We start from the raw sequence: 19134 nt of genomic DNA, 5'->3' as shown, positions 1-19134 counted from the left end.
GACAAACTTTGAAAATTTACAAAAGTTTGGTTCAATTCATTTTTTGTGTGAAAGCGAAATTGTAGCACTCTAGAAAACTGAAATCCTACAAATGCATTTTTGGTTAATGGGGAGGGGGGGTGATATTTAGCCAACAGTCTTGACCTTTACCACTGGACAAAAACAAATGTGCCTTCAATACTTTTATTATGCCAGGCGCACACTTAAACGCGTTTGCTTGTCCTCTTGTATACAATGTCACCAAGCGTCATCGTCTGAAAAAAAACAGGAGCGCAATGTTAACATTTAAGTGTGCAGAACATTGTTGAACTTTTGTAGGATTGCAAAGCAACAACACTCACATTGACAATTGTGTCGCCTTCCAGCCGCGTGACTGACTCAATTCCTTTCAGGCTAACTTTCAGTGTGTTGCCTTCACGCTGAACCACCGCCTTTGCAAAAGGAATATGCAAGACAATGAACACAGCGTTTATACATTTATATAAAATAAAAAATAAAAAATAAGAGCCACTGGCTGAACAAGTTTGTGCTCAAGAGCTCCATTTGAGTTACCAGACTGATGTTCAGAACATCCGCATTTAGTTTTTTTTTTTTTTTAAACAAATAAAATCTGTTTTTATTTTAAATTACTAACTACTATCACCACTGCTCTTGACTGACATTGACAATGTGCCTTCAGGCTGACTTCACAGCTCACCTGTTTTCTGGTTTTGGTCAGAGAACAAGGCTGAAGGCATTTTGACAGCAGAGGACGCTACAGGACAAACCGGCAGCTCCCTAATTAATCTGCTTCTCATTCCAGAAATGCAATTTGCAATTTCAAATTTGAATATTTACACATTGAAGAAAACATTGCATTCATAAAACTAACGGAGTTGGTGAATCAATTGCAAATATGTTCATTTTTTCATCCCCATTTCATTGCAAAAAAAAAAAAAGACCATTATTAAAAACTGAGCCCAACCCCACCCAAAGAAAGTACCAGTACAAAAGTCAGTCTCCCACTATTAAACACTGAAAAGTGTGACTAATCTATTAAAATTCCCCACATTTTGGTTAATCCATTCTTCGTTCTTACCTTGACCTTTTCGCCCGTGACAGTTTCCAGTTCAGCTTCCTGTCCGATGGTGAAAGAGTTGACGAGGACCTTTGTGCCGGTTGTGACCGTCACCTTAAAATTGTTGCCGTTTTCCTCGATCTCAGAGATACTCTTGACATCTTTTCCTTTCTGGATGAGGTCATCAGGAAGACCTGAAAGAAATAAACAGCTGACCCAAACCAAACTATTTAAATGCTTAAGTCACAAAAGAACAAATCTTTACCAATGGCCTTCATGAAAGGCTCAAAGTTCTCCTGAGACTCAAGCTGGTACTTTCCAGAGAAAGACATGGTGTCAGGCAAATGAAGGTAAAGGGCCAAGAAGCTATCGTGTGGACTTAAATACTCACACACACACACACACACACACACACACACACACACACACACACACACACACACACACACACACACACACACACACACACACACACACACACACACACACACACACACACGCACACATACACACTCCGTGGCAATCATTAATTTCAGCTGCCTCCAATTACAGGGGCTGCAGGCCGCTTGCGGATGACAAGAAGACACAAGTCGGGATGATGTTCCTAATATTTTGTCCTTTTCCTGGAGCTAACCAAAATAAAGTCACAACAATGTTGAATATGTAGTTTTGCGATGCTATATGTAATGTTGTGGCCCGTACCTAAAAATTACATTTATTTGGTAGATACTAAGATTTTATTGATCTATCTATATTTTAAATAGACAAATGAACTATTTTTTTTTCAAATAATTATTATTACTAATATCTACTAAAGTCAAAACACTATTACTATGTTTTTAATTTTTTTAAATGAATTTCATTATTTTGAAATGATGAATAATACTCAGGTCAGTAAAATTGGTAATAAATTCTTTTTTAAATTAAAATGATCATATTTTTTCAGAACGTCGCTAATATACATCATACTAATGCTGTCAATCAAATGACCTTTTTGCTGATAAATGAATATTAAGTTACGTTTTCTACAATTTGTGGCAATGTATAAACTGTAAATTTCCACAAGCTTTAATAATATGAAGTGCAGGCGAGATAATGAGTGCACCTTCTTGTGTGTGAACTTTACTCAGGTGATGAGGTCACGAATGGAGATAAGCTGTGTGAGGATGTTTCTGTTGTCACAGCAAGATTCAATCACTGCAGGCCAATACTGCGACGGCCATCATTGTGCTCCAATGTGCGCCAATGTGCTCTGTGCATGGGCGTGTTTAAAATCTCTGTTGTAAGAGATAATGACTGATATTTTTACTATACTAACATTCACGCACACACACACACACAAGATGGCTGGTAGATAAAAAGACGAATGTACATTTGGTGAAGTAGTGCAGTCAGATAAGGCTTTTGCTGAGTCAGTCTTTAAAGGAAATAAGATTTCTGATGGGCAGTGTGGAGCAAGTGGGATTCAATATCGACTCCCTCTGCAAGATTGCATTTCCGGGGTTGCTGATGGTGTAGGGGTACACTTGCCCGTCTTGTGTGCAGGCATCGTGAGTTTGATTCCTGCAATGAGAGTGTGTGACAAAAAAAAAAGATTGCATGTCCTCCCCTTTCTTCCCAGTTGCTAGGTAGAGTTTCATTCAAGGGAAGTCAACATTTTTGCTGTGTTTATACTAGTAACACAAATCAGAGTGATCATGTCATTGTGAATAATTTTTTTGACTTCTTCTTGAATGTTTTTCTTTAAAGTTAATGCAAGAAACACAACTTTTTTTTGTCTTCCTCAAAACTTTATTTCAACATGCAAGATAGATGGATGACTGTCAGTATCCACCTCCTGTTTTCATACTTAAAAAAAATATGTAGACAAGAGGTTCAAATGGGCAACTAATAATATTAATATGCACTAAATGTCTACGGGGCGCCTCCGCCCCTCAGCGTCAACTCACTGACCGAGTCGATGAGGAGTTGCATGAGCGGCCAGATGGAGGAGCCTCACGATGATGTCACCGGTGTCACCGCCATCGTATTGGCCCAATTGATCATCCGCCTCCTCATCCGTGAGACACGACTGGTCTGCGCTACAGCTCTCTTTAAACAAGGCCAAGGGGGGAAAGTATCACTCTGTGTTCTTATCAGCCCCCCGCTTCGAGCTTTTTACGCTGTGAACCTTTTCACAAGAAGAAATGCAGCTCACGAGGTCACAGAGGTTATTCACCCTACACAGAATAAGTGTTGTTTTTAAATTTAGGGCTTAAGTTTCCATTGTTTTGATTGTTGACATTAACATCTCTATTAGATTATTATATTATACTTAATGATAAAGCTTGTGTGTCATAAATGACATACCTGCATCACAACAAAGACCCGAAGCGGCGCAGCGGCCACCCTCAGATCCGCAGGATCTCCCTCCAGCCTGGCAGGGGGTGAGCAGGTAGCTCTCCTCCAGGCAGTGGGCAGATTCCGGGGAGCCCAGCAGACAACCGAACCCATCACCGCAACAGATGTTGGGGCCGAAGCAGCGGCCCCTGTCCCCGGGACCGCATGACATGCACTGAAAGCAAAACAATAAAATAAAATAAAATAAAATAAAATAAAATAAAATAAAATAAAATAAAATAAAATAAAATAAAAATAGTATTCATGTGAGCCATAAAGCCTTGTCAATATTAATTTCTGAACTAACAATAAAATAACAGAAAAATGAAGTTAGCCCTCAAGCTCTTATTAGCTCAGTACCCTGCGATACATCAAAAAAGCAAACCTTGCGCAAGGGGGCATCCATGATGGAACGTTTCCCACCAATGGGACAGTTGGAGATGTAGCACGCCGAGCATACAGACAGGAGGAAATACAGGCACATGGATACAGTTGCTCCGCTCATCTTTGCTGAAAGAAGAACGATTATTTATTAGAAAATATTAAACATGAGTCGCACAAAACCAAATGTCCTACCTGTTGTTGAATGGTAAATTCGCCAAAGTCTGATTTCGATGCGTCTTCTTGCTGGTCCACTTCACCAATGCCTATATATACTCCTCTGGTCGCTTTTTAAGAGTGGCGCAGAAAGCCAAAAGCCACTTAGGATCCCTTAATGAGTCGCTTGTGGTTGGCTGGTAGGGCTGTCCAGCACTCAGGTCAACGGTCAGCACGGGTCTGCAACACCATTTGTCTCATGAATCATTCCAGTGCGTGACTGTGCATGATCTACATGATCGCATGTCAAGCAGGTCAGCAAGGTGAAATTATGAGAAGGTGGGAAAGTGCAAGATGAGAGTACAATGGTCGTCTTTTTTTAGTACCTGTTATGACATTAATAGGATTTAGTCACACTGTGAGAGATCATCAAGTGTGCCACAGGAAATCATCCAATTTTAATCAGTTAATTCGAAAATTGATCTGACACAAAATCTAGTCAGGTAACATGATGGCTGGTTTCAAGTCCAGGGGTGTTTCTCGCGGCTTGCCCTAAGTCAGCATGGATAGGCTTTAAAACATCGATGTCAATGAGGAAAATGATTTTTTACTCCAATTTGAGTAGCAAGCACTGATCTGATGCTTGGCAATGCAAGCAACTGTAAGAATTGTGTTCATTTTATTTTATTCTGCCATTTTGTATGGCTACATTTGGATACACACACGCAACACCAATTTGCTAATGTCTCGCATGGATTGAAGCCCACATTGTCCAGGTCCTTAGGTTAATTGACCTCATGAGTTAATTAACACAGCTAATGACAGGCCACAAACCAAAGAGGACAGTTTGCTCCTTTCAATGATATGAGTTCAATTACTCACGCTTGACTCACTCTGATTAATGACCTAAGTTAGCTGACGACATCTCTTCCTTTACTAATTTTCATTACACTGTCACGTGACTCCAGGAATGTTTTATGGTGGCTTTGATAATCTACCTCTTTGCATATAAGATTTTAGTTCAGTGCTTATTTCATCCTAAATAAAATCCCTAGAATGTCTTTTTTCTTGAAAATGCATTATTCTAAACACAAGTGCCTGACATTGCTGTTGTTTTGTGCTTTGACCTCTTGGGTGGAGTGTGATGGGACATTTGCCCCTCCTGGTGGCTGTGTTGATTTGCTCATCGTTGGTATTTTTCTGGATCTGCAAAATAACAACAGAATGCGTCACACACAACAAAAGAAGCCGTAATGAATGAATCATGATGCAGAATTGTCACATTGGAGCGACATGATAATATTAGAATAGCATTAGATTCCATTTAAAATTCAATTTAACTGCAGGTGTACCTAATGATATGCACTTCTATGCAATTGGCATTTTGCTTGTACACTTTTGAGGTCACTCCAAACACCGGAGCAGTTTTTTTCCCACTCTTTTCTCTAATTAAAGAGATGAGTGTTTACAGTACATCCTCCATGCTTGCTGTTCCACATTCAAAGTGCATTGTTTTCTCTTGGAAACATCCACCCGGGCCCTCCCTGCATTCCTCCATAAACTCTGCAGATCCCCATTTCATCGACAAACGGAGATGTCTATCTAGTGTTTCCTTATTTTTCTGCAGGAAGGCACTCGACTTGTTGACTTCCTCTCCCCTCCCTTCCTTCCTTCACTCCGAAGGTACTCATCTGAAAAATGAGAACAAAGTGATTGTTCCTGTTCTCTTTCTTAAGTCCCTCCAAAAAAAGGCTCATCTGTGGAACGGCCCGCGCATTGTCAGGAGGGAGCGGGAGGGAGAACGGCCGCACGGAGCCACGGCGACACAGCAAAACAACTCTTGGCCAGGTATGAACACACATTTACACATTGGAGTAGACTAACAAAAGGGGTCAAGGAGGGGCTTCTGTTTTAAATTGAATTTGTATTTGTTTGTAGATTATGTTTGCAGGTGGAAGAATCACACACATACTACTTATATTCAAGCAATGTTGTTTTTTTTTGCTTTCCTTTCTGGCACAAATGAGCATGCATCTGTCACAACTGGTCATAATAATAGGTACACCTGCACAGTCTGATGAGATCCAAATCTGCCTTGACTAAGACAACAATACTCATTCTCAGATATTCATTAGGTGATGATTATGCATGCTACTGATAGTTTTTATTTATTTTTTAATTTTCTATTCTTGAGTAAGGGAGCGGGCAACCGATACAAACTATAGTTCAATAAGAAAATTACAAATGAATTCTTGTCTGGAAGTCTCAATCAAAGTTGACCATCGTTATCTTTGTTAAGGTAAAAAATAATGCAGGTCTTGTCTTGAATTGTGTTAGCTATTGTACCTAATGAAATGGCCATTGGGAATATACAGTATGAATGTGAGCTCCTCAGTGCATTCTGTGTGTCATGACTTTACATATTTACTCAGAATTTTTGCAACTTTAATGACCTTTTCGTTATATATGTGTGATTATTTAAATGATTGTTATCAAGTGTCACATTTTGATAATACACTGATTTTCAAAAAACTGGAAAAACTGTCACAACAGGACACAAACGACAAATGATGAATGCAATCTCCATAATCAGGATTTTATCATCAATTAAAATCATGCAGTGCTGTCAAAATGTAATTCCAATTAGTTAGCTTGTAAAATTGAGTGTATGGGTGGAAGAGAAAAAAGGAAGTTCTTCCGTTCAAAGCAAAAAACATGAACAGAGACAAGAAAAAGGTGATGGAGAAGTGAAAAGGTGACAGGTGATCTTTTGACAAAGTTCCTAATTTCAGGATAGAGGATCTTTGAGAAATTAAGAAGTGAAAGACATATAGAATTGAAACCATGTGGTTTTGAGTTGTAAAGGTTCCACAAATTCGAATCCCGACCTAACATAGTAAGCGTCAAGGGCTGATCGTTCGTTCTCCTTCTGCAGGGCCGTGATGGAAACGATCCATTTGTCACCATCGACAAGTCCTCGATTCAGAGAAGATCAGCACAGGTTCCATGTGACCCCACCTCCCATCCTTATAAATGCCCCGAAATGTTCTCCATCCACAGGAGAGAGGGCTAGCCCTCTGCAGGGTCCGCGTGACTTCCCCCCTATGTTGAGCCCCAGTCGTATCTACAAAGGAGCCTCCCCAAAAGGCAAACGGACTTCCTTCAAAATGTGGAGTGAGGGTGGTGAAGAGGAAGAAAGCAGCAACGCCAAACCGGTCCCCCTCTCCTATCTCTCTTCATCTCATCCCATCCCTCCCTCACCCACACGGCCCGGTATGATCGAGCTAAGCAGGCTGCAGCTTCATCGGCGGATCGCTGCCATCGATGCCCCAGTTCAGGTGAAACGGGAGCCTCTCAGTCCCCCTCCAATGTGGCCCCCACCTCCGTTCCTCATCCACCCGTCATACTTCCCACCTCTCCACCACAGCCTCATCCCGTATCCCTTTTTCATGCCCGGCCCCGTCATGCCCTTCCCGCCCAGGGAGGACGTCAGGTCGGCGCATCGCGACGGGCCCCCTCGAGGCGGGCTGAGCGAGAAGCCCACGTTCAACGTTCACGTTGACGACAGCTACTACGTGGACGTGGGCGGCGAGCAGAAGCGGTGGAAGTGCCGAATGTGCGACAAGTCCTACACTTCCAAGTACAACCTGGTCACGCACATCCTGGGCCACAAGGGCATCAAGCCCCATGGCTGTCATCTGTGTGGGAAGTTATTCAAGCAGTTGAGCCACCTGCACACTCACCTGCTCACCCATCAGGGCATGAGGCCACACAAGTGCCAGGTCTGCCACAAGGCCTTCACCCAGACTAGCCACTTGAAGAGGCACATGATGCAGCACAGCGACGTCAAGCCTTACAGGTACATGCTGGGTTGTGTTCTTATATGGGAGTGGAGTTGGGATGACAATCTCTTAGGAGGGGAACATCACAGATCAGGTTCTCAGCTACTTGTTACCCACCCGCCAGCTGCAACGTGTGTGGCCGAGGCTTCGCCTACCCGAGTGAGCTTCGCGCTCACGAGTTGAAGCACGAGAAAGGCCAGGACAACGTATGCGTCGAGTGCGGTCTGGACTTCCCCACACTGGCCCAGCTCAAGAGACACTTGACTGCCCACCGCGGCCCCACTTCATACAGGTGAAACCCTGAGACTACCCGACGTGACTCGTCTGCAACTAGATTTCATGAGAGGATGAATGTCAGTCTTGGAAATTTGATCGCCAATTATAAAAGCCACATGAAATTTGACAACATAAATTTCTGAGTATGACATGAGATCTAGCTTTCTTTCTGGCTTTGGCCAATTACTATGATTATATCGATTGGACAATTATGATGTGAAATTGTGCATAAAGAGACAACAGCTGTTGTTCATGCAGGTGCTCTGACTGCCAGAAGACATTCCAGTACCCGAGTCAGCTGCAGAATCACATGATGAAGCACAAAGACATCCGTCCGTATATCTGCAGCGAGTGCGGGATGGAGTTCATCCAGTCGCACCACCTCAAGCAGCACACGCTTACCCACAAAGTATTTGAGTTTTAAAATGGGTCGATGGTCCAAGTATGGTAAAAATGTTGATTTAGGAAATATGTGGCTTTATTTCCTCTGCCACCAGGGCGTGAAGGAGCATAAGTGTGGCATCTGTGGCCGCGAGTTCACACTGCTGGCCAACATGAAGCGCCACGTGCTCATCCACACCAACGTGAGGGCCTATCAATGCCCCAAGTGCTTCAAGAGCTTCGTGCAGAAGCAGACACTCAAGGCCCACATGATCGTCCACTCCGATATCAAGCCTTACAAGTGCAAGGTGCGTGGAACAAAGGCTGGGAAAAGTATGTGTAAAGTATTGTAGAACATAATAGTAATATAAAATAATTGGGTCATGAAATAAATAAATAAATAAATAAATAAATAAATAAATAGAGACAGACACACACATATTTTACCTGCACGTTTTTTATACCCTTATCTCTGAAAGGCTCAGCACAGCTCGGTTTTAAAAATGTGACACACATCCACTTCTGGTGTAAACTCTAGAAAGTACCTGAAAAGTGTTAAGTGGAGCCAGCTCTGGCAGAGTGATGGACCCTTTTCTGGAGCTTGACCTTGGTGTTTAGAAGAAGCATGACCAGATAGCAGGGAGGCTTTTGGCAGCGGCAGCCTCCTCGCTCATAGGAAGGATATCGGCGCACAAAACCGCCTCTCTAACAATGGCCTCCCGCCTCCCCCGAGAACGAGGCCCTCAAATAGATTTCATCTCGCTTTCTCTGCTGCTCGGAGTGGAAGGGGGGGGGCTTCCTGTTTTCTCACGGTCCTCTCGGACAGTCCCGAGTCCCTCTCTCCTCCTGAAGGAAAGGACCACCCTAATAAAAGAGAATGGAGAGGAAGGACGACGGAGGAGTTGCCCTTCCCTGTTCTGTTGCTTCCTCTCGTTCTGTCCTTCTGTTTTTCTTCTGTTTGTGTGTGAGCGTGTCTGAGATTGTGTGTTTGAGTGCTGATGAGAGAGAGAGAGAGAGAAGAGAAGAGGAGAGGAAATCAAGGATGGCGGGGGTTCGCATTGGGTGTATCGGAGGGGAAACGCCTGCACATTCATTCACCATTAGGTGTAGTCATTAGAGATACAGAATCTGGACATTTCATTAGGTACTCTTAGGCAACATTGAAACGGTGTGCAGAAGCTTCTTGGCACATCCTCCTTTTTCCCCTTTATCTCTTTTTGTGTATGAAAGGTCAGCCGTGGCTTTTCAAGAGTAAAATATGATGTAACTTAGTCTAAAGGTCAAGATAAAACTAATTGAGGTATCAATAAAGTTAGGTGTTTGACTTTGTGAGTGAGTGATTGCTAGATGTGGGGGCAAAGGCTGGCAACCAATCTTGGGTATTGCGTTCTGCCTCTTACCCAGTCGCGGCCCAAACACGATAGAAAATGGACAGATGGATAATTGCCGTTTGTTTGTTTGCCTTTCAGCTCTGCGGCAAGGAGTTCAACAGGATGCACAACCTCATGGGCCACATGCACCTCCACTCAGACAGCAAACCCTTTAAGTGTCTCTACTGTCCCAGCAAGTTCACGCTGAAGGGAAATCTCACTAGACATATGAAGGTGAAGCATGGTGTCATGGACAGAGGACTGGATGAAAGATGTAAGCGGCCAAGCACGTCCACCATGTGGACCTTCTGTTAGTATCAGAATTCTTCTGATATGTAATTTTCAAAGGGGTGCGTTGGCTCCCTCTAGTGGCATGCAAAAGTACAGTTCAGTTGTATTTAACTTTTTAGGTTGGTACATTTGTGTTGAATCAATTAGAACTGCTGGATTTTAATTTTATATATTTAAAAAAATATTCAATTTGCATTGTGTATTTTCAATAGTTTGAACTTGCGATTTTTTGGGGTTTTATCCAAATGCCAAATTTTCCCAATGTAGTATATGAATACGTCACGACTTCACTGTGTCATTTCAGTGTTCCGACAGCGAGGGCACTTCTGCCTTACCTCTCCCATGAACCTCCTGGGCCGTTTCAACCAAAAAGAGCCCTTTGACCTTTCTCAGAAGCCCCCTGGCCTGCCAGGTCTTCCGCAGTCTGATGGCGAAAGCGTGCCCGGTAGCTCTTGCCAGGAGGAGGATGAGGAGAGTTTGTACAGACATAGTCAGTACAGCCCTGACGAGGATTTAAATGAGCCCTCGGCCAGTGTGGAGGTGAGAGGGCGGGGGTCTCCGGCTGGACAGAGACGCTTTCATGCAACCTGGAAACGGATTGAATCGTGCTCTCGGGGGTCCGAGAGAAGTCACAGAGAATCGAGTGAGCATGCTGATGAGTCGGAGCAGGAAGAGGAGCTTGACAATGTGACGAGAGTACAGACCGATATTGTTAGGGAATCGACAGGGCCGCCAGAAAGGAAAGAAAAAGCGAAGGAGGACGATGAAGAGTGAGAAGTGGATGCAGATGTTGCAGCTTGAAATGCAATGCAACCTTTTCAGGTTAACTTCATTTGATTATACCCAAAATTAACAATAACAACGCAAGCTGTGAAGAATTAATTTTGTACATAGGTAACATTTTAGAATGGCTCTCAGGTTTAAAGTACATGGCTATTTGGGAATTGTTGATTAAAATCGTATTTCTTCTTTATATGAGGAATTACGGTATTTCTTGCAATAATCTTGTAAATCACTGTACATATGGTGGAAATGATTTAACATGGAATCATTATGAAATAAACTGTGATTTTGCATTTGGTCTCATCTTGTTAATGGACAACACAGTGCATATGAAACCAAGCATGATTCTGTTAAAAGCAGAAACGCACTTAGCATCTTTATCGTATGAAGAAGCCCGAAGGCTGAATACATGTCCAGATATTAAAAACTTGATTTCTGTCCGTTTTCTCCTCCCGCTGCTTCCCTTTCAAAGCAGAGGAAGAGGAAGAGAAAACACCTTGCTGTCTTTTTGCTTGTGCAAAAACAAGCAGCGGGTGTCCCTCACAAAGACTTCATATGAGTCACAACATAAGCATTCATTGTGCTCAGCGAATCAATCGAGACAATAGTGGTGGAATCCTCCATTAAACCCGCTGCCACAATAAAAAGAACTGCGACTTTGTATTACGTCAATGTAAATCTCTTACACGTGACTAGTATTTTTGCTTTTAACTATCTACTTAATATTTATTTTATGTTCAGAGGTGTTCAGGATAATAGTAGTTCCTGTGAGTAAAGCTCAAGTCCTCATAATAATTTTAGTTTCCATACAAACTAATGTATAAGGGGCAATGTAAATTAAAAAAAATGCTTTTCAGTTGGATACGCAGTTTCAGAGAAATATGTCACAACCGTGTCAGCATGGAGTCAACCAACTACCTATGCTCTGCTACTCCAGCCCAAAAGATGACCATGAGAAAATATTATTCAACAATAATTTCCCCCAAATGTTCCAACACGTTCACGGTCAGAAGACATTCCAGGCAAGCAGCATGTCACCACCTATTCTCATCAGATGAAATGCAGAAGAGCAGCTTCTCTTTTCCGCACACTGTGCCCCACAAGGTGAAACTGTAGTTGGAGGAACTTCTCACATCCTCCTTTCCTTTCCTCACCTTTGCGTTTCAATCCCAACCGCTGGCTCGGAGAGAAACCGCACTGGAGAACATTGTTTTTCTCTGCAGCGTTGGGGTCTGCAGACTCAGGTCAATTAATTCAAAACAAACATGGTGAAGCTACATTTGGCTGCTATGCTGCATGCAAATGGAGTAAAGTAAAAACATGAGTGAAGTCAGCCCTGATTGTAAATGCTTTTAAACCTAGATAAAAAAAAATTGCTTTCTTTTTACTCTTGATTGTGTTGATTATGATTATGTAATCGTACCCAAGCTGTATTTATCTTTTATGCTTCCAAACATTGATTCCTTTGACTTATGTCCTACGAAGGCAAGAGTTTCCTGTTTAGGGTGGTCGACATGCAAGCGAGAGCATGTTAAAAGTCTTCCATGTTTTGTTTAACTAAAGCGTCTCCACCCCTGATTCAACCTGTCACCTCCATTGACACGCAGCCAAAGTGCTGCATTGTATATTTATAGTCAAGGGCCAGTCATGGCTCGGCATCCCCATTACATGCAAAAACATGTAAAAAAAAAATGTTGTAAGAAAGAGTAGAAAGTCACATGATTAGACTATTTTCATACCCTGATATTTTTCTGACAGCCGTCATACCTAAGAGTGAACTTTGCACTGCATTTTCAAGCTGACTTTTCTTCATGTACACAGCTCCCTCTATTGACATTTGTCATTTTTTATCAATATCTAGGTAACTCATCCAAACAGTTTCACAGTCATTTTTCATATACAACAGACTTGAATGAGGAGACAATCTGCAAAAGATTGAACACATGGATGATGATAATAATAGTAGGAATACTTCTATATAATTTTTCTCATTGGGTGAATGAAGTTAGTCTTTCTCTGTTATTATTTGAGTGACAGTTTACCATGCAAGACAAATAAAGGGCACATCATTTTTTTTACATTTTTTACATGTTTACAGTTAATCTGCACAAATGAAAAAAGCGCAACATTATATTTTTTTGTAAAAATATATTTTTCATTTATTGTGCAATGAGAGTTGTCAGTGAACTCAATTGTACTGTAACAGTACTTTTTTTTCTAACATTGCTCTGAGTGAATAACTATGCGCACGCATAACTAAGATTTTAGTTTAAACCGGAAGTACAATTCCTTCTTGCAATCGCCCCCCTCCAAGTTACAATTGGTATCGTCCAAAGATGGCCGCCTCCGTGTTGAGAAGATGCATGACTGCTGCTGTCAAAGTTAAACGTTTCTCTCCGTCTGTGTCAGGTGAGTCCCCTTCCAAAAGCATTTAAGCAATGATGGTTCATATTTTATGCAGAATAGTTTATATTAATATGTGAACTGGAATTGTCTTCTGATTTGACGTTGGATCAAGAAGAGCTAAATGTCCGCTACGGGTTAGGGTTAGGGTTAGGGTTAGGGTTAGGGTTAGGTACGCTATGTTGTTAGCTAGATGCAGCTCAGAGTCAGTCCATCTGGTTGTCTTTCATTGCATAGGTGGCAAAAGTGGCCTTTTAAACCCTGTTAACAGTACTAAAACGTATGAATGTGTCTGCAGCCAGAAGATGTTTACTGTCATCAGCTTATTCAGACGCTACGCTGTGGGAAGCAAGAGAAAAGGACCCACAGAATTTGGGTAAGAACAACATAGCACCCATTGATTGGGTTATCACATTCCCCTCTTGAAAAGATTCGAGAAAACATCACAATTAAGTCTGACAGGTTATAAGTCGCATTACTGTAATGGTGAAAAAAGAAATAACTTTATCTTTGTCTCGTTTTCTATGTGCTTATTTCTTATCCACTGCACCATAATGGAATATGGGAACTGCATGTCACGTTTGGTGTGTGGTTTTGCAGGACTTGCAAAGACCACAAGGTGGAAGTGTAGCTCCACTTTTGTTATTGTGCTTTTCAGCATGGACTCCTATCATATTAAAAAGATCATTACGTTTGACAGTTGTTTCGACCCAAGATTTAATTTGTTGTTTTTGTTTTTTAACTTGAAGCTTTGCTGGCCAACAACATGGACAGGTTATATGACAGGAATCTTCCTGTTAGCTCCCTGACTGTCTCTCAGGTGAGTTTTGACATTTATGTAACATGTATTTGAAGTGATCATTGGCTTAGCTTTCATTGGTTCAATTTATGTGTATTTTTCTCCCAGTTTGTAGACAATATATCATGCCGAGAAGAGGTGGACCAAGCCGAGTACTACCTTTACAAGTCAGTCAAATTTGCCACTGTCAAGCTCACAGTTATATTTTTGTCACTGTTTTTTCTTCCTCTATGTTTTCCTGGAATGTATTGTCTGTTTGCTTTGTCTGTTTTGCTTTTCTCTTGCTTACTCGCTTTGCATTGTTCCCACCTTTCCTGTTTATTCCTTCCAATGGAAGTCTGATTACAACATTTAGGACATTTTACGATGAACAACGGGCTGGGGGGAAAAAACACGTTTTGGTAGTTAACAGTATTGCACTAAAACTACTCATCTGATTTCCACAAATTATTATAGGTGGGTTAGCAAAGGCATATAATTATTACTTTTCAGTTGCCGTATTTGTTTTGACTTTTGCATTTATCATCAGCGATAGTTTACAGTAATGCAAAAGCCCTCAGCAGAATGTTGACTAGTGGTTAGCACGGTTCACAGTCAGGAAATTGTGGCTTTGAATTTTGCGTCAGTTGGTCGACTGAAGGCCCAAAAATTTCCATTTGTGTTTACGTGAGTTGTTTGTTTGTCAATGTGTACATTGAGATTGGTTGGCAAACTGAATTCAATTGGAATTTGAAGTAAAATGAAAACACTTTGTCAACCTCCAGGTTCCGTCACAGTCCAAATTGTTGGTACCTTCGAGACTGGACCGTTCATAGTTGGATCAGGCAGTGTCTGAAATACGGCGCCAGAGACAAGGCCCTGCACACGCTACAAAACAAGGTACGTGTCATTTCAAAAGGCCCTGAAACAACACTGTTGAAATTAACCACGCACATAACATGAAATAATAATATATTAGAATCCCTCAGTATGTTACAGTGCAGATTTACACCACAATACTAAATGGATTAGTTCAACCAAAACTTCTAAATATCATACCTCAATTTAACTGCAGCTGTCTGTGGACTTCAATATTGTGTGGAAGAAAAGAAATGGACACCAAAATGTGTTTTTTGTAGGTCCAGTATGGAATCTTCCCAGACAACTTCACTTTCAACCTGCTCATCGATTCTTTCCTGAAGGACAAAGACTACAAGAGTAAGTCATTGAGATGAGATTGCGCAGTTGGAGAAATACACACAATGTATTTCTCTAGCCCTCAATCACATAAACATCTCGAAGGGCCCACATGCCCACACTTGACACACATTAACGGTCACAAATGCACAATAGTTTACTGTCTCAGATTCTGGAGGCAGTTGCAAGCCCCGATTTAACATGGATTTGAACGGTTGCGTCATTCATTTTAGTTGAATTATAATTACAGTATTGCATTTTAAATCAGCTTAAATTATCGACAATTATTAAAGTAAACAAAAATAACAATCACTCAACTGCTTTCAAATTCAATCGTGGCGCTTGAGCTCAAACGTTTGCCCGCCCCTTAAAGACTCCTTAAGGTTTACAATGTTTACATATTATTGCTAATAGGTCCTCTTGTGCTGAATCTATTTCCAGGTGCGTCCTCCGTGGTGGAGGAGGTGATGCTCCAAGAAGCCTTTGACCTTGAGTCAACGCAGGTCCTGTCTCTCTATACGCTGGCCAGTTACCTAGCAAGCAGACCTCAACTCACTGTGAGTGCAACCAAAGATGCGGTTACTAAAAGGGAATCAAAGATGGAAGCTGTGGATACAAAAAGGGTCGTCATCTCGAGTGACGTAAGGCATGTATGTGCGCTCAGGTGTCGCAGGAGCGAGCGCTGGGCGCCTCGCTGCTTATCTGCGGCCTCAAGCAAGACAACAGCGTAGGCCTCACAGCTAGCTTCTTGGGAAACCTTCTGCTAGGTGAGAGTATCAGAGGACAGGATGGAACAAAAACCATATCCAGTATTATCCTCACCTAGATGTCTGTGGCTACCTGTTTTTTTTTTTTTTTTGTCAGGCAAGGTAGAGATGCAGGAGGGCATCCATGCTGTGTTCAAAGGCATGCCCCTCTTCTGGGAACGAGGATATATGAGTCGAGCACTGGCCGTCCTGGAGAGTGTTGCCGCCTTACCCGCTGACGTCAAACTGTCCAAAGACTCAGTAAGGACCAAACCTTTCTCAAGCACGACCTCTCGTTCATGCAAATTGTATAAAAGAGACAGAATAAACTGTTTTCAGGTATCTTATTAAAACGTCTCAGATATTTGATTTTTTTTTTTTGATGATGTGAAATAAAAGAAAACCTGGCATAAAAGACCCCTGATGTAGGACATCCTGGGTCACCATAGCAACCACAGAGGTGCCATTTATAACAATACAATTCACAGTGTTATTTTATTATCAATTATAAGCTGTTTATTTTCAAATCTTACCCCTTAATCCCCTCTAACTCTCCTGTTTATCTTCCCAAACAACATCCTCACCTGGTCAGGAACACAGCACAGACACTTGTGATCAACTGAGATGGAACACACACACACACACACACATTGTCATATTTTCATTATCCCGCAGTCAGGTCCAGTTTGATAATTCAGCCTTATTCTAACAAGATCTCGAGAGGGCCCCGGAGCCCCCGGCGTGGCTCTAACCATCCCTGACACAAACGCTCTGTGACAGATATAAATGGTGAGCGTGCATGTAGGACCACGGGACGTATTATATCGACGTTATGTCACAGTACCTGCCTGGGGTCACCGCAAAGATTGCATTGACGCGGAGGTCACCTGTCAAATCTCACACACGACTAACTGTAGCTTATTATGTTTGTGGTATAGCATTTCCTGAAGGTTAATTTGATTACTTTGTTCATTGCAGTTGGTTTATCTAGAGGACACACTGCACGAATTGTCCTCCACCTCGTCCGACTCTTCTGATTCGTCTGGAAAGGAGTCATCAGAGGAGGAAGAGCGGAAGGAAGTTGATGAAGAAGACCAGGCGGAGAGAGAAAAGCTCTCTGAATATGAGCGCAAATTGAAGGTGTCGTGAAATTCGTTAGAATTCTTTAAAGTCTGTATTGGACCTGCCGGTAAATCCAGCCTTCTATTTTTCCAGGCGATGGGCAGCCAGCTGGAGACTCAAGGAAAAGTCGACACGGCCGACTTTCAGACGTTGGCGACTGGTCTGGCCCAGCAACTTCTGCCCTCGGTGGAGAGACCAGACCTGGATCAGTATCAGACTCTGCTGGTGGCCTGGGAGGCCGAGAGGAAGCAGCTGATCCAGAGGGAGCAGGAGAACAGGAAGAAGGCCCAAAAGGAGAAGGAGGAGCGACTCGCTGCCAAAGCGGCACTCCAGCAGCAGGCTTAAAGCTTCCTCACTGCAGCTATCACTTAGTCTGTTCATATTGTACATGTTTCTTTTTTGGGTTAAGTCCAACATTCAAAGCAAATGGCTTCACTTGTGCAAGTCTCGTCATGTGAACTTTTGTGATTAAAGAAGGACGGAATGTTGTGATCACATCCTCCCATTCCTATTTCTGTTCCTGTTTGTGCTTTGGTGCGTCTTGGGGAGTTTTCTCCCATGGGTAAAGAAAGGGTTATTGCGTTGAAGAATTTGCTGATAACTAATCTGGAGAAAATGGATTCTTTGCTGGCAAAAGGGAATTCACTTGTGAGCTTTCAACACAATGAATGCATTATATCGTCCTGAGCCGTGTGCTATGTTTTCTCGAAAAGCCGACGCTGCCCATATCAGACATGAAGCGCTTGACTACATGTGCAATGCCGTTTCGATGTGGGCAAGATAATAAATCCCCGGGGGTGGAAGGGGTGGGGGTGTTTTACAGTATCAAATGGTGGGGCTGTTATCGTGGAGTCCACAACAAATGTGAATCCAGAAGAAAGCATCAGATTTATTTATTTAAGGGTTAAATCATTTATGTTGGTTCTTGAAAAGCTAATGATTTATTTTGGTGGTGCATGGAGTAAAAATTCTGATTGCTAATTGACATAGTGGAGGACTGCATGTTTTGTTTTGTGTTTGTACTGTCTGATGGACAAATAATGATTTACTATGTTGGCTCATGACTCTCTAGGAAATAAGAGGTTATTGGATCCACTAATAGACGTGGGCCTTAGGGAACGAGGCGGCTTTCTGCAGGCGCTTCATTTAAGCCACATAAATACAAGCAAGCGGATGTTTTATCAATGCAACTTGGAAAGCAGACCCAGTGCTGCAGGAAATTGTATTGTCACTTGAGATTCTAGCTGGTGAGAGATATTAACCAGACACTGGCACGTCCTTATCAAGGCGTGTTTTTTTTTTTTTTTTTTTTTTGGGGGGGGGGGACATCATGTTCTTTTCACGGGACCTTATGACCACAAACATCACTGGCATGCACTTTTATTTCTATGCAAACAAAAACAAAAGTTCCTCATCAGGACTTTTTTTTTTTAGGCGTTGCAAAATGTGCTTTACTCTCTACCAAATTGCCACAAGATATTTCATTATTCATCGAGATCAACGGCTTCATCGGTAAGCGGATTACAAATGGTGTCTAATATGTCTGCCTGTTTGATTGCAAGAAGGCGAGCGCAGCATTTGTTCTGACAACGGTGCAATTTGCTCATTACGTCAAAGGTAATATTCAGTAATTTCCAAATTCAATTTGGATGCTGTCTCCTTTACTTGTGTGCTCTTTTGAAAACTCAATATGATTTGTATGAAATTAATCTTTTATCCAGTCTTCAATGTTGTTACAATACGGGTTTCTTTGTGAACATTTTTTAATAATATCGCTTGTTAACTTGTCTATTCCTTCTAAGTGAATAATAATTCACCATCCTTCAATTGTTTGGTTACAACAAGATGCTTTTGGAAATATTTGTCCACACAAACTGTACACGTCCAACTAATTCGAAGGAACAGCACTCCCACTAAATCCAATGACTCATCAAGTGACTGAATTGGACTGGAATTTCATAATTTAATCATA

General features: G+C 42.0%; 4 protein-coding genes across 4 annotated transcripts; 2 read left to right on the top strand and 2 right to left on the bottom strand.

Moving 5' to 3' along the window:
* Positions 1 to 169: 169 nt before the first annotated feature.
* On the bottom strand, positions 170 to 1480 carry LOC148397773 (fatty acid-binding protein, liver-type-like). The gene is made up of 4 exons (XM_088376510.1): positions 1323 to 1480; positions 1079 to 1251; positions 342 to 431; positions 170 to 254 (listed from the first exon to the last, which is right to left on the bottom strand). Exons 1-4 carry the CDS (start codon positions 1387 to 1389, stop codon positions 204 to 206), a joined length of 381 nt encoding a protein of 126 aa, XP_088232636.1. The 5' UTR covers positions 1390 to 1480; the 3' UTR covers positions 170 to 203.
* Positions 1481 to 2831: 1351 nt separating this feature from the next.
* LOC148397772 (isotocin-neurophysin IT 1-like) lies at positions 2832 to 4141 on the bottom strand. Its single transcript, XM_088375908.1, has 4 exons — positions 4013 to 4141; positions 3822 to 3946; positions 3407 to 3611; positions 2832 to 3148 (listed from the first exon to the last, which is right to left on the bottom strand). The coding sequence occupies exons 2-4, from the start codon at positions 3939 to 3941 to the stop codon at positions 3003 to 3005; spliced, it is 471 nt and encodes a 156-aa protein (XP_088232034.1). The 5' UTR covers positions 3942 to 3946; positions 4013 to 4141; the 3' UTR covers positions 2832 to 3002.
* Positions 4142 to 5652: 1511 nt separating this feature from the next.
* Positions 5653 to 11209, top strand: znf366 (zinc finger protein 366). Its single transcript, XM_088376280.1, has 7 exons — positions 5653 to 5821; positions 6909 to 7832; positions 7940 to 8107; positions 8350 to 8500; positions 8589 to 8780; positions 9942 to 10116; positions 10438 to 11209. The coding sequence occupies exons 2-7, from the start codon at positions 6916 to 6918 to the stop codon at positions 10905 to 10907; spliced, it is 2073 nt and encodes a 690-aa protein (XP_088232406.1). The 5' UTR covers positions 5653 to 5821; positions 6909 to 6915; the 3' UTR covers positions 10908 to 11209.
* A 1998-nt stretch (positions 11210 to 13207) lies between these two features.
* Positions 13208 to 17673, top strand: mrps27 (mitochondrial ribosomal protein S27). Its single transcript, XM_088376241.1, has 11 exons — positions 13208 to 13325; positions 13618 to 13695; positions 14069 to 14139; positions 14227 to 14285; positions 14883 to 14997; positions 15237 to 15315; positions 15736 to 15851; positions 15959 to 16061; positions 16159 to 16301; positions 17019 to 17180; positions 17256 to 17673. Exons 1-11 carry the CDS (start codon positions 13253 to 13255, stop codon positions 17505 to 17507), a joined length of 1251 nt encoding a protein of 416 aa, XP_088232367.1. The 5' UTR covers positions 13208 to 13252; the 3' UTR covers positions 17508 to 17673.
* The last annotated feature ends 1461 nt before the right edge of the window (positions 17674 to 19134 follow it).

Source organism: Syngnathus floridae, chromosome 5 (genome assembly GCF_059516105.1).
Source record: "Syngnathus floridae isolate MCC-2025c chromosome 5, RoL_Sflo_1.0, whole genome shotgun sequence".
In the NCBI taxonomy this organism is placed as follows: Eukaryota; Metazoa; Chordata; class Actinopteri; order Syngnathiformes; family Syngnathidae; genus Syngnathus; species Syngnathus floridae.
The sequence above is the reverse complement of the archived record's forward strand: the minus strand, read 5'-3'. Positions and strand labels throughout refer to the sequence as shown.